At 36.2% G+C, this 24,392-nt stretch overlaps 1 protein-coding gene across 3 annotated transcripts in view; it reads left to right on the top strand.

Moving 5' to 3' along the window:
* Positions 1-24,392, top strand: part of Grm7 (glutamate metabotropic receptor 7) — an 865,940-nt gene that overhangs the window by 528,293 nt on the left and 313,255 nt on the right. For all 3 annotated transcript variants that reach the window (XM_010640462.3, XM_033756960.1, XM_010640455.3), the window contains exon 5: positions 13,329-13,469. In XM_010640462.3, coding sequence (XP_010638764.1) covers positions 13,329-13,469 — 141 coding nt within the window. The remainder of the gene's footprint in view (positions 1-13,328; positions 13,470-24,392) is intronic.

Raw genomic sequence — 24,392 nt, forward strand, 5'->3', positions numbered from 1 at the left:
AATAAAACAAAGATTTCTGTGTCTGACCTGCATGGCAGTAGATTGCATTTTCTCTCCTTTGACAGCAGCAACTTTAAACAAATGAAATAAAAATTAAAAAACCACTAATCATTCTAGACATTTTCTAATACAATTTCAGGCCACAGCTGCGAAAGCCTTTTTGGCCCACTTTGTCCTAACGTAGGAATGGTCACTTCTTCCTATGAAAACTGATATTTTCCCTGTGTAACTTCAGAAACTTCCTCCATCCTGTAAAAATTTTCTGTGTGTATCTTACCTGTGTGCAGTCTCCTTAAGAAAAGGATCCATATCTGACCTATCCCCAGATCAGTATCAGTGACAGCCATCACCATTGACAATAGCACACACCCAATGGAATTTGCCTGAGAGAAAAGGGTATTATTATTATTATAAGGGTAGAAAGAAGTCTTATAGAACTTAAGGACAAATAAAACATCGGGGTCTTAGAATCAGATTAGAATAGGTATTTGAACTCTATAAAAAATAAACCCAAAATCCATTTTTCCCTCCATGTCTTTTCTTCCTGGGACTCTAATTGATTCATTCTTATCTCCTGAAGCAAATGACTTTTCCTTCTTTCCAGTTTATATAACTGCTGCCAACAACTCCTGAATTTATATTGCTGTACTAAAGTTATCAGGTTACCAGGAAATTTGAGTGGCCTAGATCTTATCCAGTCCATCAGTATTCTTCAAAACCTTACAAATGTGTGCATGGGGTCCCAGAAAACAGGACATAGTTGTATTGAAAAAAAAGAGAGATCGGGGAGTTTAACTTTCCTTCTAAGAAACATAATTCAATATTTTAATTTCAGAAATAACTTCATAACTCAGGTAGTTAGAAAGTAAAATGATCTGAATTTGTTTCTTGATCTTTACATGGAAGTATTTATTTGCATGAGATATCTTTGTGCCTTGGACATCTTTTCACAGCTTATTTATATGTTTTTACATTTCTAAAAATATCTTTATTGATATGCCAAGAATATTCTGAAAGATAACATAAAAATAAAGTTTTTAGGAATTTATGGACTATGGATTAAACAGCTAGAATATTGTATAGTTCTGTTTAAACCTGAAAATTACCTTTGTTGTCAAAATTTAAGATGACATTTTAAGCTTTTGTGGATCTCCAGAAACTTTTTTTTTTTTTTTTGTATTTATTTCCAGTGGATACTCCCCTACTAAATCATCACACACTGGTATTATTGCGTGTTCAGGTTTCCTTTTTCTTTTTCTTCAAGCTTTTCCTCTCTCTTAGGCATATGAAAAATCCTTCCTCCAAATGTAGTAATTTTTCTTCCCTTCAATCTTTAGGCAATTGCTCAACCTGTCATTAAATAGAGAATGAAATATCACTTTGGTTAAATTCCTTTTGGATTGCTATAGATGTTTGCTTATATAACTTTAGGTGTTGAGCTCTCAGAAAACTTCTGGCTGCTGAGACAATTTTAGATCAGAGGACAAAATGAAGATGGTAACTAGGCAACATGATTCTTGTACAGTTATTAAAAATAAAACATGAAGCTTCCATAGTGCAGAATAATTCCTGACAAGTTTGTCTGGATTTCACTCCACCATTGCCTACAACAATGTATAGGTTTCATTTGCTGAATTGATCGATGATTTATATAAAAGGAGAAATTTTTCATGCTTTTGTGAGATTTTAATCATTGCAAATTATAAATCATTATCATAAATGTAACCATAGGATTCCTAAAAACAGAAACATGTATGTACACAAAATATTGCAAATGTTCACAAAATTTATGAAAATACAAATTTCACCCTAGATTCATTAGGATACCATCAAGTGTGAATATTTATATACTTTGTATATAGCAGAGTATTAAAAGTTAAAATTTTGTAAGATGTTCATATGATAAATAATAGTTTTCTAAGAATGGCACCAAAATGTGTTCAGCCATGCTAAACATTATTTGATGTTTCAGCAGATGTTTGAGCTTGCGATATTATCCACCACGTAATTGTGATATACATCCATATGTTTAGTTGAGGAGGAGTTGTCTTCTGTGTTTCTGCAATACCTTGTCTAGATCTTCTAGGACTGTGTGTAAATGGGTATGTAGAGGCACAATCAAGTGGACAATTTTTCATAACACATTTTGTCAAGGTTGATGTACATCAGAATCACCTGAAAATCTAAAAATGCTAATGCTTAGGTCCATCTGAGGAGGCTCTGGTTTGGTTAGTCTGTCTTAGAGTTCAGACGGATGTACAATTTTCCAATTTTATATATTATTCCAGTGTGTAGGCAGGATGTAAACAGTTATTGTAGGCATGAGTAGTCTGCAGTTACCTCATTTAGATAGGGGATGAATTCCTAAACAGAGGGGCTCTATTCAAGTCAGTATTTATAGGTTATTTTATTTAAAACCTTGGAAACACATTTATAGGCATCAGAGCTTGGCCAGTGTTCCTCTTATTATCTAAACGGTATCCTTTATGGAAGGGAGAGCTCATTTGAAAATATCCCTGGCAGATTCTTGGGGATTGTTTTTTATTACACTTGATCTCCTTTAGCGAGTTAAATAGCCAACAGCCTGTTTGGAAACTCAATGTCAGTGCCTTCCTGGATGTTGAGCTAGTAATAGAACCTAGTCTAGGGTCAGAGAACATAATCTCTGACCTGATGTCTAAATCAGGTGACTTAATCTTTTAAGTCTTGGTTGTTATAAAGAAGACTGAGAGAATAAACTGTTCTGAAGACTTTGCATGTTACGGCAAGTTTTATTTTTCTCTCTCATTGAGTTTATTGGTACATTTTAGATCTACAGTACTGTTACATTCATCACTGGGATCTAGTACCTTTACATGACAGGTCTTGGTTCTCATTTTTACCCCTTGTCCCTGCCCTCCCTTCACCCCCTCCTCCCTTCCCTATTTACAAACACTTTTTTTCCATGTTTTTCATTTTCTCATATTTTTTCTTTTCCCTTATTACCTTTCCCCTACCCTTCCCACTTCCCCTGCACCTTTAGCCCTTTTCTTCCTATTTCACATGGTCAATTATATGATTAGGATCTTGTGTACTATTATAGTTTTTCACACCAGAGAAACTATTCAGTATTTACACATGTGTGACTTATTTATTTTGCTTAGGAGTATATCCTCAATATGTGTCCATTTTCCTATGAATGAATCTAATTTCTCATTCTTTATAGCTGAATAGTATTCCACTTTATAGTAAAAACACATCTTCTTTATCCAGTCTCCAACTGATGGGCAAATGGGCTGTTTCCAAATTTTAGCTATTACAAGCTGTGCCACAATAAACATAGGTGCACATATATCACTGTGATATGATTCATTTAATTCTTTTGGAAAGATACCCAGCAGAGGGATAATTGGATCAAATGGAACCTCTAGTCCCAGCTCTAAATTCTCATTGGCAAGAAGAATGCAATCAAATACCAGAATCATGCTCTGTGGGATTTAGGATGAAGGAAAACAAGGGTGGATTCTAGGTGTGCTGTTTCTCAAAACTTGTCCTTCTTTCTTACTGAAAATCTTTGTGGCTCAGTGGGAGATCAGGAAAATTTGAACTCTTCCAAGTTCCAGGAAAAAAACTCTTTTTAAATAATATAAACAAAATTCAGTTAAAGACTGACTAATCAGTAAACAATGTCTGCCATGTATCTTACTATGCTTGGTTTTCTGTAGTCCTTATCACCTATCACATTCTTTTCATGAAGACACTCAACAGATAATATAAGCCGGAAAACTCTGTCCTTCCTTAGTATGATCCAAGAGTTGCTGTTGGACCAAGAGTTTTGTGAAAGCAAAAACAGTGTACTTACCTCCAATGTACAGAAATTCACACAAAGCATTTAGGCTGAAGTTCTGGATATAGTGTAGTCACCCATTAAGTGTTGTATTGTGTTATTAGTTTATTTAAATAGTAATATCTAAGTGTTGTGCTTGATATACAGCAAATATCTAAGAATAGCTCTAGAAAACATGTATGAATTACAGTATATTAAGTTTGCTTCAGCACCTGCATTAGCTTTCTAAAGTCTTAATCTAGAGAGGAGCTGGAGCCAAGCATTGAGACTGATTTCCTTGCCTGACTGTTGATGTTGGCGATGGTAAGAGATGTGGGGAGTGGTTACACAGGTATATTTGCTGTATCTACTATAGATAAATTCATAAATGATGGATTCATAGAATGTATTTGTGAAAGAGAAGTTTATACAGAAACAGTAATTACGTTGCATGATAACTATCCGTCTACAGCATTTTACAGCTTGTAAGAGCCTGCATGCTATATGGAGTGGGCAAGTATTTTGAGGAAGAAAAAAACAAAGCTAAAAACAAACAAAATATCCTGTTTAGCTGTACATCATTTTTTTAAAGCCAAAGACATATATATGATAAAAATATACGAATATTTAAATTTATAGAAATGTATTACAGGAAAAGTCACACTGCCATCAATATCCCTCAGAATACTTCCTCTCACTTCAAACACGTTTATCTCATCGTTCTTTAACATTTCTTGAGGCAGCTCTGGAGTCCGGTTTCATGAGTGTCTTTCACTATGCTGTGGTGGTGCCTTAATGTCATGAGTCAATTAAAAAGTTTTACTTTTGGCCTGGGGATTTAGCTCAGTGTTTCTGGCACCTGCCTCGTAAGTGCAAGGGCCTGAGTTTGATCCCAAGTACAGAAAAAAAAATTTTTTTTTTTTTTTTTTTTTTTTTACTTTCCCGCAAGGGAATGGGCTGGAAGTTTCACGGCTCCAGATGCCAGTTTGGGTAAAGGACAAGTATGAAGACACATCATAATGTTTTTATGAGGCTGCCTTTCCACAGGATGCTGCTTGGCAGCAGCATTCACTGTATTTTTTAATCACCCCTCATATAGACACTCATACAGTTTTTAAATTTAAACATTTCCCATATGCTTGATCACCTATTATGTAGATGGGTACACACACACACACACACACACACATAATTACAATACCTATATAAGCTAAGAATAAAATGAAGTCCTGTCATTTGTAGCAACAGGGAGGGAGGCAGAGATCATTATGCTGTATGAAATAAGGCAGGCACAGCAAGACAAGTACTGCATGATGTCACTCATAGGCACAATATAAAGGGTTGGTTTCATGAAGGTGAGAGTAGTATGGTAGGTAGTAGTTACCAGAGGCTAAGGAGAGCAGCTGGTGGCGAAGGGTTAGGGAACCATCGATGAGTGAAAACGAGGTCATAGCTAAGAGCAGGAAGTTCTGGGGTGCTACGGGCTATGGCACTGTAATGCAATTACTTGCAATACTTCACAGTTCAAAGAGCTAGAAGAAAAGATTTTGAATGTTTTCACCATAAAGAAATGATAAATGTTTGACAATATAGATTATCTGACCTTATTTAACGTAACACACAACATTTGAGTACTGAAACAACATAGCATCCATGGATATGTATAATTTTTATGTTTTTATGTATTAGTTAAAAATTTAAAGCCCTGGGCGTGGTAGCACACACCTATAATCCCAGCACTTGGGAGGCTGAGACAGAGGGATCACTGTGAGTTCGAGACCAGCCTGGGCTACATAGTGAGACCCTCTCTCTCAAAAAATCAAAAAAAAATTTTTTTAATTATTCAATCAGTAAAAAACACCCATCAGTGATATATTGATATTTGACAATTTGATAAATATTACAAATATTTATTGTATTATAAAATAATTTTAATGTTTTAAATGTAACATAGTAACACATTTTCTTCTCCAGTTTTAATGGCTACATACTGCTTCAGCACACAGATATTTAGACATTTTTAATGTTTTAGGGTATTTGTAATGGTTCCAAATTTTATTAGTTAAATGGTGCTCAAATGATTACCTTTATAATTAATGTTAAATGCCCTGTTATACAAATTATCAAACATTTATAATAATATGCTCATATAACGAACGTTAGTAAACCAAAATCCAATTTCAAGCATCAATATTCTGCCAATTGTATACTTCTTCTGTCTTTTGATGATGACTACCAAGTGCCAATATGTATGGCACAAATTTGTATGACAATTCTGTATTCAGTATTACTGGTGGGAAAGAAAGGTGTAGAAATCTGAGATACCTTGAAATTAATAGAGAAGATGGGTAAGAAAACTGAAAAGTATGAAAACATAAATATCAGACAAAGTATATATCACAGCAAATGCATTACCAAGGATAAATAAGGTCACGTCTGGCCAGGACCTCACTGGTTCACATGTTCCATTAGCTGATACACCACCCAATGCACAGCCTGCTGCAGCAGTTTAAGACCTTCTGATAGTTCCCTGTGGAAATGTCACTTCCTAAAGCATGCACTAGGGTTGGCCGATTTAGCTCTCATCTCAACCGACCTCATGCATCCTGAGCTGCCCACAAATAATATATTCAGGTTCCTAGACTCACGTGGGAGCATCGGAAAACTGAGAGGGGCTTTGAGGGCTGAAAGGTCTCTATAGTGTCATTAAAACTACTGACATTAACAAGAGGAAAGGAACCCACATTTACTGAAAAGCTTTTAAAGTATTAATGTGCTGGGGATTTAGCTCAGCGGTTCGGTGGCCTGCCTGGCAAGCACAAGGACTTGAGTTCAATCCCCAGTACCAAAAAGAAAACATAAATAAATAAATAAATAAATAAAATATTAATGTGGTTTATCCTTAACATTTAAAATAGGAAAATTTTTCTTTAAAGTAGGTACTGCTATCCTTATTTTCCAGATGAGGAAATACAGTATGTCACTTTCTGCCTTTCCTAAAATATGTGAAGGAATGAATGAAGAAAAACCGAATAAGCAAACAAGAATGTATAATTAACAAAGGAGAAGTAACTGGAAACAATGTGACTGACCTAGCATATGATAAGTGAGATAAAATTGCTAATATGTGGCAGAGTCAGCACTCAGACAGCTTCAAGTGACTGTAATGCAAGGATCCTGACACCTGATGGTTTCATGCATAGTCTCTGGAGTCAAGGTCCAAAATTTCTTAGAAGTTTTCTCCTTATTCTCCAATCCCCATTTTTGTCTCTCTGTCTCCTTACCTTACACGCCTATCTGTGTTAATTTTCTTCTAAGTGAGGTAACTTTTGCACCTTCTACATTAGAGATTGTGTAAGCAGTGCACATATTAGCACGCTGAATTGTCTCAACAGCCCTATGAAGGAGAGAGTCTCATCATCCCTATTGGGATGCAATTGAGAAATCTGGACAAGTGACATCATTTTCTCAAGATCATGTAGCCTAGCAAGTGACAAAGCCTGGAACTGGACTACTGAGTTCTAGTTTCAGTGTTTGCTTGTAACAATTAAACTATCAATTCGATGTGTATTATTTATACCCATAGTTATTCCAATATAAGTATATTCAGATTACATAAATGGGCTTCTGTTTCCTAAGCAATTTAAAAGAATGAAAAATGGAAGGCATTCTGGCATTATATAATATGCAACAGCCCTTTGGGGCCATTTAATGGAATAATGTTGCAGACATTATTCCCTCTACCTCATCCACAAACTCTTCTCGTGGGATTTTTTGTTCTTTGAGGAACAATTTCCATTATAATAATTCTTATTTGTTTTCTCAAAAATAATGGCTGGTTTTCACACTCTCGTGAATAGACAAAGCCAGAGAGTTTGTGGGTGCCTCTGAGAACCCAGATTTGTTCCACTAGATCAGCAGGGATCCTCTTGCCAAACTGATTTACGTGTCTTTAACTTCGTTTGTTTCAGTACCGGTTTACAGGAACTTGAACGGAGTATGCTGAGGTGAGCAGGACGCAGCCTCAGATCCCCTGGACTTCAACTCTCAACAGAGAGGCCAATAAGAAACAGGCCCACAGCACACATCCCTGCTCTGTGCCAGTAAAATCATCCTGTCGAGAGATGGGAAGCCTGCAGATCACTAGACAGGGTTAAAGGCACACAAGATAATATGTTTCTTGAGTCGAGAAGTTCCAAATCATGGTTTTAGTAAGGTAATAGCAACGTTCTTTTGAAGGCTCTAGAGAAGAATCTCCTTTTTTCAGCTTCTGGTCACTTTAGAAAATGAGGAGTTTGTGGCTTCCTCAATCATTTCCTCTGCCTCAACTTTCACGTGGCCTTCTTCCTCCTCCTTCTGTCTCCTCTATGTGTCTCTGCTAAGAACTCTTCAGTTGGATTTAGAACACACATGAATAACAGAGGATACTCTTACCTCAATATCTTAAATTTAATTATACTTATAATTTATTGACAGGTAATACCCAATTTTTTAAAATCACCTTTGCAAAATCAGGAGTTTAGAACATAAACATATCTTTTTGAGGGTGAGAGTTCACACTATCACAAGTTATACTGTAAAAATAGGCAGTGACATAAAGAAAATACATGCAGTTTTAACATACTATAAAACACAAAACATTAGCAGAAAGACCAATGCCCCAACACCCTTATTCCCCTGACCCGTTATTTCTGCTTCCTCTCCTGTCCACCAGAAATAGTGTAGTTTCTGAAATATCCAATTCCCACCATTACCAGTATTACCAGCAATACTCCCTTGCTCTTCGTTAGAGTTGGACCACTTCTAACTACCTCATTAAGTGATAAGGCTTAGTTCTGCCTAATTTGAAACTTTTGCATAACCTGAATGTTCCTGAATGGATTCTTTTGTTCCTTGTTAGCTTATTGGTTAGCGTGTGACAGTCAGGCGTGGTTCTGCAGTCAGCATTTGTTTTGCTGTGTAGTGTGCCACACTGTATCATTGCATAATTCATGAGCTTTGTGGATATTTCATGTTTTAATCGCTATGATTAGATACACATTTTAAAATGTGTATTCTAGGTCACACGTGTAAAACTTCCTTTCTTAAGTAAAATGTACCCAGAAGTACAATAGTTGGGTCATTAGAGCATGCATACTAGCAATATCAGTATGTTGCATTGATCTGTTTTCCCAAATTATTTACTGCCCCAGCAGTAGAGAAGGTGGGTTCCTCTACTTCTTCTGTGAAGGTTTCCCTTTTTACTAGCTTCCTTTCTAATCTTCCTCATCTGTCTTTTTCTTTCTTGTTCTTGTGTGTAAGTTGTTAAATTCATCTGTTCTACTGGTATCATTTGCCTCTGTTGAGCAGTGTTTGTGAACGGTTAGCACAGCCTTCCTGAGCTAGATCCACATAAAGAAATACTGGGATTCTCTCACTAACAGAGCTAGTGAAATAGATAGGGTGTTTCTTACCTGTTGGGCTTCCAGGGAAATTCTAATCTTCAGTGAGTGGCTTGAGTAGATAAAGCAACCATCAGGGTTGCATGTTGCCTTGTGATGCTGCATAAAGCCCCATTAGTATCTGTCAGCCTCTTGTTGCCCTGGCAGGGTAGGCGGCTGTGTCCTCTGACCCCCACATGACATTTTGATAGCTTTCCTTTCATATCACACACTGGTGAGAGCTTTTGTTCTCTTCTCAGCTAGAAAGGTTACCTCTCAAACATACTGCCTAGGATGAATTATGTCTCTATTGATTTGCACTCTTGTCTCAACCACAAATTTCAGGGTGTGTTTGAGGGCAGCACCTATTTAAAAAAAAAAAAAAAAAAAAACAGATCAGTGAAAGCTAAAGCCCTCTTCATTTCTCCTACATTGTTGTAGTTCACATCCAAGATTCCAGCAGTGTTGTTCTGCATGAATGTAATGGGACGTTGTCTTCAGAATGGCCTGAAATGAAATTCATCTGTCTTAAAAAAGGAATCATTTCATACTAAGGATTCCATCTGTTCTATATAGAGGGATAATCTTTCTCCTTTAATATAACTCTGGTTGTTTCTTTTGAACTAAAACCCTAGTCTTTATACCTTAGGTTACATTTTTAAACATTACATTAAATAATAATGAGATATTCGTCTAGGTCATTTTTCATCTGTGAAACACACATATATGCACACACCATTAGATTCGATTAATATTGTAATTTCTGCTTTTGTCCCTGACTCTTTGCTTCACCTTGGTGACTGCACATCTTATACTGAATACACTATTCCAAACAGTTCACTAGTAGAATCTTTAGGCTCCAGAAATTGTCATGGCAGACTAGGAGTTAAGGAGTAGTGTTTTAAAGCAAAGGAGAGCTTCAAACCAGCCCATGTCTATTAATATAGAAGCTCATGATCATTAATAAATATCTGCCAAATACAGCCCAAGGCATTGTACTTGTGTGGCTACATTATGATCTTTTAAAAACTCTAAAACATGATTCTTTATTAATGAAAATAAGTAGAGGAACTGCTTCAAATCAATTTATTTTTGTCATAGTTCTGGTAAGGAGAAACACATTTTTAGATCACAAAAGTACTGTGACTCGGTTAAGCAGAGGTTAAGTCAGCAAGAAGTAATTGAATGGAGTTATATCTTTTCCTCTCTGTCAACATCAGCCTCTTTGAATGTTCTGAGAGGGATTTGGCTTTCTAAAAATAACCTTTGCCCTAACACTGTCATACCATGAAGACAGTTGTATTGTTTGGATTGATTTTACCCTCTTACACACCTGACTATACAATAGTTTCTATACTGGTTGAATGATAGGTTTATTGATGGTTAATGTAGTAGTTTTGGTGATCGGGCATCTAGTATGGAAAGAGGGCATGGCATGGTAAGTGTGCCCTGACAGAACTGCACAGCAATAGTTTGAACCTTTGCAGAATAACGAAATCTCCTGAGGAACTTGAGGAAAAAAAGCAAAGAGATAAGGTCTTGCTTACGTCAGTTAGCCTAATCTCCATATTATTTCCCAGTTATCAAAATTATTGTGACACCTACTAAAATCTAAGACAGCTTTATAGCATCCAAGTCAGAAGCCAGAGTATGGAATCAGGCCAGCTTGCATCCAAGTTTTTCTCTAAGTTTTCATTTCTATGTCTGAAGTATGAATATGAGAAGTACTTACACCTAGGGTTGATGTGATGAGAAAATAAATACAAAATACTTAGTATTTTCCTAAAGCATTTAGTTTGCGGGTGGCCATCTCTCACCCTGTAGTAAAATCAAATCAAAATGTATCAAAGACTTAGATATTAAAACAGAAATATTGAAACTACTGTACAATATCTTAGGGAAAACACTTGAAACCACAGGCACAGGAAGAGAATAGAATTTTAACAGCATAGTATATAATACCAAAAGTCAATGAGTAGGATTATATTAAATTAAAAAGCCTCTGCACAGCAAAAGAAAAAATCAATAGTGTGAAGTCAAACTATAGAATAGGTATTTTTTTTCCTTCTACTCTTCTGATAGAGGTTTAATATTTAGAACATATAAAGAACTCAACGCCTTTCCAAAAATGGGCAAATAAACTGAACAGATGCTTTTCAAATAGCCAGTGAATACATGATGAAAGTATTTATCATCCAGCCATTAGGAAAGGGCAAATCAGAATAGCTCTGAGGTTCCATCTTACCTAAGTCAGAGTGGCTATCATCAAGAACATAAAAAGCAACCATGCTGGCAAGGATATCAGAAAAAAGGAACCCTTCAACATTATGGGTGGAAATGTAAACTAATATAGCCATTAAGAAGATCAGTATGGAGATTCTTCAAAATACAAAAAAGTGCAAATTCCATTTAAACCAGTCATACTTCTAGATATATTCGTCAAATCATTAAGAACATCATACTATAGTGAAACATGCATATCTATGTTTATAGTAATTCAATTTACAATAGCTAAGCTCAGGAACAGCCTAGATGCCCTTCAGTAGCCAAATGGATAAAGAAAACATAATATATATATATCGCACACACACACACACACACACACACACACACCCCATTCAGTCGAATACCCTTCAGCCATAAACAAAGATAAAATCATATCATTTGCAGGAAAGTAGATGGAACTGGAAACCATAATGTTAAGTCAAATAAAATCACAGAAAGTGAAACATTGCAGGTTTTCCCTTATATGAAAAATGTAAGACTCTTATTCATAAATAAGAGTTAAAAGTGAGACGGTAGGGAAAAAGGCAGATGTATTAGACATGGAAAAGAAGATCATGAGGGGTATCGGTATGGGGTTACTGGGATGGAAATGTGTTCAAGACATGCTATATCCACGTGCCAAAACCCCAAAGTGAGTGTAGCTATGATTTACTGAAAACTAGTAAAACTAATAAAATTATGTTTGTAACCTTTACTATTGATGAAGGTATTTTATGGGCTTAAGGAAATTTTTGAAAATCTAAGTATGTGAAGTAAGTCTATCTTTTACTATGGCTCTGGACCTTCAACTCTAACTTGCTGTAGTCTTCCCACTGTCACAGCCAACCCTGAGGGAGGAGGAGACAGTGTCCTTTTCATCGTCACAGGGGCAAAGGGAAGGTCAGAAATGTTAAAAGAGTACTTGCTACACTTGGTGTTTCCGTGAGAGAGTGAAATAAGTGGTGCTAAGATTCAAGCCTAGTGTTTGTGACAAGGAACCCGATCCTTTTTTAATTATGATCCTCATAAGCCTTTGACGCCCTGCTGAAATATTTAAAGTTACATAGTTTAAATAGGTAGCTAGATAATTCCTGGGAATTTAGTGTCTTGAGATTCTACTCATCGAGACCCATTTTATGGATAGCACTGAGTTTATATGGGGCTTATTTTATTTATGCCCTCTGCAAGAAAAAAAAAAATTCCATTTTGACCTTCAAGTAAATTATATGATGGCACAACATTAAAGGAAAGAGTTCTTAAAATAGCATTACCAGGTCAGTAGATTATATGGTAAAGAATTTAGACTGTGATATAGTGGTTGATCTTGGGCATTTTATTTTCTCCAATCCTCTGTTTTCTTATCTGCAAAAACAAACAAACAACAACAACAACAAAACCGATAGTAACTACCACATAGCTCTTTAGGATAAACAAAAGAAACATCTATGTAAAACACAAAGACTGGTCTGTAGTAAGCACTAAAACATATCACATTTTTATCTTGATAATGGTGAGAGGGATAGTTCTACCCTGGTTTAGTTTACAAGGAATGCAGAATGTGTTGTGATCATCGTCATTTCTAGGTTTCTAATACAAACTACATTGGGAAAGTGTTAATAGGTACGCCACACGTCTACCTGATGTATTGAATTTGGAATGAACCCAGATTAGGCTTATAATATATTATTTGTCTTCTTCTGGTGATACTTTCTTCTGTTTTGATTGCTACAAATGAGCATCTAGTCTACTCAAAGGGAAAAACACCACTGGTCATTTTTATTTCTGGACATACCAACAGTGCCCTGTAAACGCTGACCTTTTCATTTAACTCTGTGTAGGGTTTGATGCCTACTTTACATCCCGCACACTTGAAAACAACAGGAGAAATGTATGGTTTGCTGAATACTGGGAGGAAAACTTCAACTGCAAGCTGACGATTAGTGGGTCAAAAAAGGAAGACACAGATCGCAAATGCACAGGTAATTTCATTCTTCTTGTCCTTTGTCTGTTACTTTACGTGACTGGCATTGACACATCTTCATAGCTGACAGAAGGAAGCTTGGCTGGAGACAAATTGAAAAAGCAAATTGAATTTTACTACATTGTTCAGAAAATGGAACAGGAGCGTAAGTCTCGCAGGACAAGAGAAGTACAGACAAGAATGTATTTTTCTCAGCCTGTCCATCTAGCAGTAGTTGACATTTTCACTCATTCTTTGAATTCAGAAGGGGTCTTGTTGCTTTGAATGCTCTCACTAATAAATATTAGTTTATGTTCTAGGCAAGACTATGAAGTCATTTTTGCAAAGACCAAAAACCTCTGAGAAATACCATACCAGCACCAGATTGAACTGTTACCATGGATGGTATATTTGACGGAGGAAACAAAGTGCTTGCTTGAGTTTATAAGAATGAGAATCCCAAAAGATTTCCATAATGTCTAAGTGAATGAATGATTTTCTATTTAAAATGTTTTAAAATATTTTTCATACATGTCTTTGTATAATTATCCCAAATGAAAAATGTATGTAAGTAGAAGGAAAACCATCTATTCATTCATTTATTTATTTCCAAATATTTATTAAACAACTTTCTTTCTGCTAAGCCATGTTCTAGGCCACACTGCGAACCATTTAGAGACTGAGTGCCCAAACCCATTTACGTGTTATAAAGTGCAAAAGCTACAATTAAACCTGAACACTGAGGTTTTAGTTTAGAAAAACAACTCGTACATTAATATCTTTTAAAAGAAAAACATAATAGCAGAGCTTTCGGTGATGTAAACAGCTTTTTATTGAAAGGCAAAAGTTTGCATTTGGCATGCTTTTACACTTTTAACGGAATCTTTGCTGTTGTGTGCATACTGATAATTTGTCAAACCTTGGCTCATACTTCGGTACAGAGCAATACATGCAGCACTCAGGTCAGCCTGTTTCTTATATCAGATTGGATTTAATTCAAAATTGAAAACAGCTGCTCACAAGCATAGGATGATCCAAAAAAAAGTAAGAAAAGCAATCTGAAGTGCTTTCATTGACTTAAAATGATTTGACAGATTTCCATATTTTTGAGGACTTTATTTTCAAAACTGCGTTGCAGATTTCATGATGACTTGTAAGATCGTCTGCAAATACTGTAGAATTTTCTAAATGCATCATTAAATTTGGAAAATATTTCAGTTGCCCACTTTCAAGGTCTGTTTTAAAAACCGGCAGTTTTCTCTCAAATGTTTTGATTTCACAAAACATCCTTTCTGCTGTTTTCCTTCATCTTGTAGTTTTTTTATTCATCACACTGAAATGTAGTATAAAATCTGTAAAAATCATGAGTTTGTTAAGCCAGGCCATATTGGTCAGCTCTGGCTATTCCTGCCCCTTTTCATTTATAAATAGCTCAATTTAACTCAGACAGCCTACAAATATCTTCAGAATGTGTCCTCTGCTTAGCCACTGGACAGTATTGTACATAAGTTAGTCATTACAATGTTCCTGAACCTCAAGAAGTGCCTGAAACTATCAAAAATCAAGAGCATGAGCCATGATGTAATTCACCATTTTTGTGAATCTTTAAGGTCATCATTTAATTTCTTAGCTACTTCCCCTGACACAAAGAGCTTCTTGAGGTATAACATAATGAAAACTGAATGAATATATGTTTTGTTTCTTTAACAAAGAAATTTGAAACCAGATGTTGCTGTAACCATGCAAGGTGCCCCATCAGTAGTGATTAAAACCATTTTTTTCTGGTCTTATGTCTTGTGAGAAAAAAAAAACTTTCAGAGCATTACAGATATCTATCTCTGTGACTTTCCAGTCAGAGATACCAGATTCCAGTCAGAGATGCCAGTTCTTCTCTCATGGTGTCTCCAATAGCATAATGTAAAATTACTGCTTGCTTTGCTTGGTTATTTGTATCTATGCTTTCATCTAAGCACATGTAAGTAGCAAGATGCTTTTTGTAAATCATTGGTGAGCGGCTGACTAACATTACTTGCCGTCTGCGAGACTTAATGTCTAATAGGATTTCTGCTACGTGACATCTCAAAGGTGTATTCTGTAAGCTTTTCCTTTCTTGGAATATCATGATAAGGGAATTACTCTGAGATAATATGTCCATTTTGATACAATTCCCTCAGTCAGGGGTTTACCATGTTTTGCTATACACAGGGAAATTTGAAAGCTGGCAGCTGGCAGATGATTTGTTTTAGAATGATACTTATAAAAACAAAGACACTTAGGAATGGTATTTCCTCCACTTCCTTTTAAGAAATTCTTTTAGTTTCACCAAGTTCAGCAGTACTTTTGTGTTTGGCGTCAGTGCCATCTAATACTCGATGTGTGATATGCAACACTTTTCCTTCAGAATACATAATGCTGTCAATCATTGTATTCAATCATTCCGAATGACTCTGGTCGGGCCTCTTTGAATGATCTTCCACTGTCTTTTCTCAGTTTAGGGGTTTTTTGTTTGGTTTTGTTTGCTGTTGTCAGTTTTTGTCAGTCAGGGCTTAAGAGTCTGAAAAAACACAAAATTAAAAAAAAAAACAGTACAAACCTATCCCTATAATAAAAGTAGCTAACACTAAATAATTGATGTTCTCTGAATCAACAGTCTACAGCAGTGATTCTCAGCTGCTGTTTTTCTAGTTTGCTGACCACCAGCACATAGGTGCAATGTTCCACTGACCACCAGCTTTTGGCCTGCTGTGAAAAGATATTTGAGTGCATTTCCCACCATGTAGGGGTTTCTGCTAAAATCACAGCCAGTCCAAGCAAATGTATATAAGCCTTGCTCTTGTTTTCATAAATTCTTAGCAAATAACGAAATATGATGTTGAAGATTCAAATATGCCACAGGCCCAGCCAAACACCAATACATGTTCTCGCAGTTATGAATACATATCACTAATGAATTTAAGTCAAACTGAAGGTTGAAGCTTTCTCTAAGGACTTCCTTAAGGGAATGATTCTTGAGTCAAAATCTGATGATGTGAGCGAGAAGGAGAAAAAAATCAATTGAAAAGTTTCTCATATAAGAATAACATGATGAAGAGCTCTTACAAAGAAAATTATTGCAATGTTGATGTGAATAACAGGAAAATGTAACATAAGGTATAGGGAATAAGAGGAGAATGTGTAAGCTGAGGCTGCAGACGTAGAGATGAGCAGGTACTTGGATACCTGGTATTTGGTCTTTATCCCAAGTGTTGCATAATCGTGGAAGGATATTACTCAAGGACATGATATAATGTACCATCCTGTTACCTAGACCTCTGTTAGGTAGTATTCCCTAACTCTATTCCAGTAGAGTTCATTATGTGTAATGGTGACCTTAAGCTATCCTCAAGTCCTAAAATGTCTTTGGTATGATCCAGAAAGTGACATTCATATTGGACACAATTCTGTGTTTAGTTTATCTTTGCGGTATGGCCCTTTTAATTTTGGTCATCTAAAGGTTATATACGAAGCCACGGAATAAGCAGGTAGAGTTCAGTTCACTTCATTCCTTTCACATTTCTGGCAAAGATGGCTGCGTTCTTGTTTGTGTGGGGAAGATAGCTGTGGTCATGTTCATCACCTGATAGGGGGTTCATGAATGGAAGCAAAATTCTGCCAAACTGAATTGTTCACAGACAGAAACTTTGGTGAACTAACATATCAGTGTGATAATCAGGTAGAATGTATGTAACATAAAATATTATGAACATGTTGAAGGATATGAAAAAGCTTAAGCAAAGATATTTTGTCTTAAAGTTTTCTTTCAAAAAGAAATGTAAGCTATGATTGAGACAAAAATTAAAATAGTGATAAAAGTTCAATGTTACATGTATATTGGAGGCATAACAGTTAACTAGAATACCAGATTAACTACATTCTCCAGACATGTTGTATAACAATAAAATATTTTCAGAACTATGATCCTTATAATCTTGAGGGGGATAAAATTAATTCAAATTCAATGTTGACTAGACCTGGGTGACACCAAGCTTTCAAGTGGAAACTGAAAAAATTAGTTTGACATCTGGATAATTTGTCTATAAGACAGGGAACATTCAAGTGTACAAGAAGTACGTAGAAGATTGATGACAGTTTTTTGAGTTCTTTCTGATGTTTGATATCTCGTAAAGTGTCTGGAGGTAAAAGGGATTGTCTGATCATCATTAGAACTGTTTCTGTCTAAGACCAATACCCTGTCTTTGTACTCTAACCCAGGCTGTTTTATCTGTAGCCTCACTTTAATGGTGATCACTGAGAATTTGAATTCATAAAAACAAGGCCATTTTCCAAACCACCACCTTATAAAAATGAAAGAGAAGTGTTTGTGTCTATCATGCTCCTTCCATGTGAATAATCTGTGATTACATGTATTAAATTACCTCTGGCCCTCAATTATGCATGTTTTCCCTCCTCCCTTTGCCTTTCTTCCTATTTCCTTTATGGTAAAATGTGCCATATTGAATTGTGTAGATACTGTTGGCATCATTGTGCCTCTAAATAACTCTTCCAGTTACTGCATGTGAATATTTGGAAGGTCATGGGTTTGTTTTTCTTGTTCGCCCTTCATTTTTCCAACTCTTACTTAATCTTACATGTTGCTCTCATAGTGTTTACAAAATACTGTTTGAAACACCTTAAGGTTCAAGTACACCTCAATTTGAAAGTGGAAAAACATGAGGAAGGTCATGCTGTATATGTGAAGAGGGCTGAAGTGGAGAGAAGTGACGGATTCATAACGCTAATGAGTTATTGAAGCTATGGTGGGAAAGTAAGTCTTTATCAGGGAAAGGATGGATAGAAAAACACACTGGTAAGTTTAAGATTGTGGAAGATGTAAGGAAAGCTGCCTTGGTAATTAGAGTTTGAAATGTTAAATGAATGACTATATGAGGGATAAACAGCCAGATGAGAAGGCTCCGGAGTGGTCTGGCACTGTGGCTCAGTGGCCTGGAGACAGTACCTATTTTGTTCTGAGGACTGAAGACCTTCTGTATCTTTTGTGCTTGGGCTCTGCTACAGAATAAGAGAATCTTATATTTACCCATTGGATGTGAGCACAAATTAATACGCAAATTTTTTTCTTCTTGACTGTACAGTTTCCTTTGTCATAATGAGCTTTATACTAGCTCCAAGTGGAGTAGGATTAAATCAGTCTTCTGACAAGACCAGCTGTGAAAATGAGGAATGAGACTCCTACTCCTTGGGGAGTGCGAATCCCTGAGGTCAATGCATAAGGATAAATTCTAAAATCCTATGACAATAAAGGTCATGAGAGGAAGAGTAATTTTTGAAAAAATATTAAGAACTACGGAATAAGCTGTACATATTTTTCATTTTACTTGGGGCTAGAGATACAAGCAGTCTTATAGGAAATGACCTTCAGTACTATGTGATTTTCATGCCTATAAATTATCCATATTCAGGTAACATCTCCTTAAAGCAAGGTATGCTACTCATTCTTTAATATTTTAAGATTATCATACTTTTCCTTGCTACCCAATCTGTTTCTCTTAACTCTAGGAGCTAGGGATTTCCTCCCTGTCTTTTCTTCCCAGTAGCTCAGTATTTGCTGGTATGGAGGAAGTATCAGTTGTGACTGTTCCTACTCTCAGCTTATTTTGACTGCCAAACCTCAGGAAAACTGCAATCAAGTAAAAACCTGGTAGTCCAAGCTCTCACAGAAAATACAAACTCCATATGACAGATACTGATGCTGTTGATGGCATTTCATGATAGAGCCACATTTTGTCACAGTGACAGTGCTGGCCGTACATACTGTGAAGTAAGCCCTTGTGTGCAGTTTACCATAGGCTCTTGATCTTTTAGAGGCAGAAAGATCAGATATAATTTGTTTTCCAGTTGTGTTTATGTTTTCACACTCACAGCTCACTGGCTGAATGTGTTCACCTTTGAGACTTGTCAGAACCCTGGGGCAAGTCTCACTAGGAATAATGACTTTGTGGAGATACTGTTAACAAGAAAAGGAGGAAAATCACACACAGAAAATAATGCCTCTGAGAAAGGGATTGAAGCTATCTTGGAGTTAGGAAAACTACTATGTCAAAATGGTTAAAGTATAGTTTTTAAATCAAAGAATCCAGTATTTGCATTCGAGAGGTACCCATAATTATACCTCTGAAAGTTTGAACATTATTGAATCTCTTAAAACCATTCCTTATTTTTGAAAGGACAGAAAACCTTGCCTTCCAAAGTTGTTGTGGAGAATAAATTCGATAATTAAAGGATAAACTCTGGAGTGATACAGCACATAGTAATAGCTCAATAATAATAACAATTACCTGCTGTCCTAAGCTGAATTCAATTGTCTGTGAAAAATTCATAAAGCATCCATTGTTTATGTCAGCCATAGGGAAAATCAGGATGTATCTCAGACTTCAATGAGAAGATAAAGCCAATGATTTGACTAGCCACTCCCAAAATTTCAATAAGGTACACATTACGTGATGATATACTGATATGCTGAAAAGTCTGTAGACAGGTGAGGCTCCAGGTCTAAGGAATTTCAGCACCACGATGTAGAGGGCATATCGAAGTATCATCTAGTGGTAGACTTGACTGTCCACATCCCAAAGGTTGTCATCGTACCCTGTTGAGCTCCTTTCTTACACAGTGTGTTAGTTGCTTTTCTTTCGTTGCTCAGACCAAAATGCCTGACATCCAAAGTTAAAGAGGGAAAGGTTTATTTATAGTTTGCAGAGGTTTCAGTCCATAATCAGCGCAGTACAAGGCAGGGATGGCAAACAGGGATCTCAGAGGAGAAACAGTGTAGCTCAGACAAAGAAGCAAAAACAACCAGGAGCCATAACAATGTCTTTCTGCCCCTTTTATCTACCTAGACTACTGGGATCAGGGTGGGCCAAACCAATCCCTCACCTGTAATGGTTTAGTAATCACACACCTTTACTCTTGGCATCACACATTTCAGATTCAGCCTCCTCTGAAAAATCAGGAAGCTTTGAGGGGACGTCTTAATATAAGCCATAGACACATAGGTAGTTGCATCCTCAAGATTTTAATGCCCAAAGGATTTCTTTAAACTCAGAAGGAGAAATGGGGTTCTGAGACTCAAAATATATTTGCCCATGGCAGCTGTAAAATTATCGCTCTGTCATATCTTATGGCTTACACAGGACATTTGTCTAACTAATATTACTTCTGTCTTACCAAATGAAACTTTGTGAATACTGATTCATTCAAATTACCTCTTTGTTGAGAAGAATGAACTCAGCATTTAAGAATTCATCATTCTACGATGATGATGACACAATTTGACTTTTTGAGATATGTTTTCCTTTGGTGATGGCAGAAGACAAATATGTAAGTGACATCCTCTCCTTTCAAACAACCCACTGGATTTCACTGCTCATGTTTTCAAGTCACACAGTTAAGCAAATTCAGTTCTGATTTGTGTCCATAATTAGCCAGAGTTCACTGTGGAAAGGTATCAGGGGATAAAGAGCACATTCCCATAAATGTCTACAGTTTAGAAGGTCAGAATCCTTAGGCTGTGTTTTTCTAACTGCTCAAAGTTAATGTTTTAAGTAAAGTTACCTTCATTGAGGGAGCTAAAGTAAAACCTGTTAAATGTGATTAGTAAATAAACAATATATTTCTCAAGTCTTTCATTCTCATAGTAACTGAAGCCCATCATGAGCCTATATAATTTGTTAACAAGACTATTAAGACAAAGAAATTATACTTAAGATAGTTAAATGCTTTGAGAATACATATACAGAGAGAATTTATGACATGTTAATTATTTTCCCTGTCTTTTTAGTATCCTATGTTGCATTGACCTTTAATTGCTATATAGATGTTGTATTGCAGCACTTAATTTAGGTAGCAAGATTGAAGGCCCTGCATCAAAATATTATAGATAAGTAATGTCTAACCCTTTGGTGCTTGGAGACGTTTTGAAGCTATTTTAATGAGCAGCAATGTAAAATGTGTTTTTATACCTTGGTGCCTTCTTAAACAGAGATTCAATTTGGATTAATTATGAGTTCATCTCTGAGCATGTATTATGAGATTGTGTACTAATACGGTTCTTTGTTAAACTGACACCTGACTCTTCTCTAAATGTCAGTCTTGGTCAACATTTCTCTTGTCTTCCTCACTCTTAAGTCTTCCCCTACTTCTTAAATGGCTAGGTTCTTTGTGTGTGGGGGGGACTGGACTTATGGCACCTAATTAAGACTTTTTATTTGTTAACTCATTTACTTAAAGATAAACATGAAGTATTAAATGTCTCTCGTCCTTCACAGAAGGGCTAGGGTATATCAGTTTGTACATTTGGAAAGGCAGCTGTTTGTGTGAGTTAGCAAACAGAATTCAGATAGATGTGATAGCAGTGAGCACAGGAGTCTGTAGCTTACGTATATCTCAGTGTCACATCAGAAATCCTCACTGATCTCAGAAAACCTCTTTGAGTCTCTTGAAACACTGGGTGTTGAATAAATATGACCGTAAAACATGATGAGGTTTCCATATGTAATAAAGAGTTAAAAGTAGACTTTAGTGCCCATTAAATCATATTAAATTTCAGGCCAATTCTGTGGATTCATTTTTAATTCACTTAAATACAAAAGTTGATTTTTATGTGTTACTGTGATATCAGTAATGTTCTGAAAATAAGGAATTTAACTAAAGTAGACCTCTTTTTTTATGGCTGCGTATTGGCAGCTGGGTCGAATTTTAGATATCCTATTGGATGAATTTAAGATAAGAAAAATGATTAGACAACCTGTACTCCTGACAGAAAAAAATTAATATGTGCTTTCCTATGGCTGCATGTGGTAAAAGATACAAATATCAGTCAACAACTCTGTCATGTCAAATATGTGTTTCAGTGTTTTACAGAAAATTCATTAGCCTTTTTATACTCTCATCACCACCCCATCCCAAGGAACTGAACATAAGTTACAAAGGGCTTCTTCAAGACTAGGACACTGAAATTATTTCTGGGATACCTTTATTCTGGCTATTGGTAACTATCCATGACTTCTTACTATGCACAAGACCACCTGTACCTAGTCTTTTTCTGGGCCAGGGCTGAGGTCTACATTTATCTTTCACACATCCTCTCAGTCACTCTGTTCTCATCTTTTATTTTTATATTCTTAATTGAGTCTGGAGAAGAGGAATAACTTCCATTCGTTTGGACCCTTCCTAGTTCTCTGTATATGACATACACTTTATTACCTGAGTTCTTGCAGGGGTCAAGTTTTTGAAACTCAGAGCCTAGTACTGACCAGTACTGACTCTTAAAACTCAAAAGTTAAGTATTTATTTAGTTTTCTTTCTGCTATTCTCCTATGTCCTGTTACACCCATCCTTCCAAAAAGCAATAAAGAAGAGTTCAGAACATATCATAGGAAAAAATAAAAATATCGGGACAAATGCAAGGCCATTTGTTAATACATATTCTAATATGTCACCAGAATATTAGGAATGATACCATCCAAAGTATAGCCAAGTAGAAAAATCAGGGTAGATGAGACCTTTATCTTTAAAAAAAATACAGTTAGACCACTAAACATAAAACAACAGCAAAATATTTATTTTTCCAAATCTTGAGCAAAGCCAAGGTAGGATCTATCTTCAGCCTTATTAAGCAGATGTTTATATATGGACCCTACAATGTAGCTGCTTCTTTCTGCTCCAAGCCCTACAAATCATGAGAAGGTCTCTTTACTGCACACTGTTTTAATGCAGGTCATATTTCCTCAAATTCCTCCTGCCACATAGCACGCCTAGGTATCCACAGGAACAAGGCTTAATTCTAAGCACAGTAAATCCAGGAAGAGGAATATCAAGTTGAAAACTCAGGAGAATCCAGGCAAAACTGTTTTCAGAAATGCTATAAGTCATAATTATTTGAGCTGTGTTATCATTTCTTTCTCATTAACTCCAACACACAATGGCTTTAAAAATGGGAGTTACAGCTTTTCCATGTTTGAAAAATCTGTCAGGCTAGTCCTTTAATGAAAAGGAACTCTTGAACTAGGGGAATTAATGCATGTGTATCTTCTTAGCAATATTCCCAGTAAATAAAGTGCCTTTATAAACAACATAAATGTTATAAATTGGATGCTTAGAGTTGTTTTAGATTTAAAAGAGGGCTGTTGAATGACTTAGCAACCATCATCAAGCAAGTTACAATGGAGAACAGACTCCCTTAAGAACAGCTTCTGGTAAGAGGATTTGTTATAAATTGGATGCTTAGAGTTGTTTTAGATTTAAAAGAGGGCTGTTGAATGACTTAGCAACCATCATCAAGCAAGTTACAATGGAGAACAGACTCCCTTAAGAACAGCTTCTGGTAATAGAGGATTTCACCCCCTCTCTACCCACCAAAAGAAATATGAACACTCAGGATTTTATAGTATATACAATGCCGTAATCATTTTACAAGAGGATAAAATGTGCTCACAAAACAAACATCAGTACATATACGACTCAGATAAATTTTCTAGAGCTGCTTCCAACTTTGTTTCCCTCTCTGTCATGGCAGGAGCTTATGCATATGGGCAAAAGCATGGAGAGGCTTCTCATTTCCTTATTCTCAATTAACCTTTGTTGTTTATCATCTGGGCAGAGAAATCTTTGTGCTTGCTTTAAGCACAGCCTGTATGGTGTAGAAACCCAGTATTCAAGCTGTAGGCTTAAACCTCAGTTATTTACTCATGAAATAATGAAGACTGGAAGAGTCAAGTTGCCTGGGTTTAGTTCCAGCTTTTCCTGTTTATCTTTCCATATAGGCAAATCAGTTAAGCAGTCTTACCCTGGGCCATCCTCTTGTCTCTAACGTGGGGAGACGTAGTCCCAATTGGCTGAGATCATTCCAAAGAATCACAGAGAATGATGTTGAGCGTTCTTTAGTGCT

Source organism: Fukomys damarensis, unplaced genomic scaffold (assembly GCF_012274545.1).
Source record: "Fukomys damarensis isolate Sample0158 unplaced genomic scaffold, DMR_v1.0_HiC HiC_scaffold_28, whole genome shotgun sequence".
Taxonomy (NCBI): domain Eukaryota; kingdom Metazoa; phylum Chordata; class Mammalia; order Rodentia; family Bathyergidae; genus Fukomys; species Fukomys damarensis.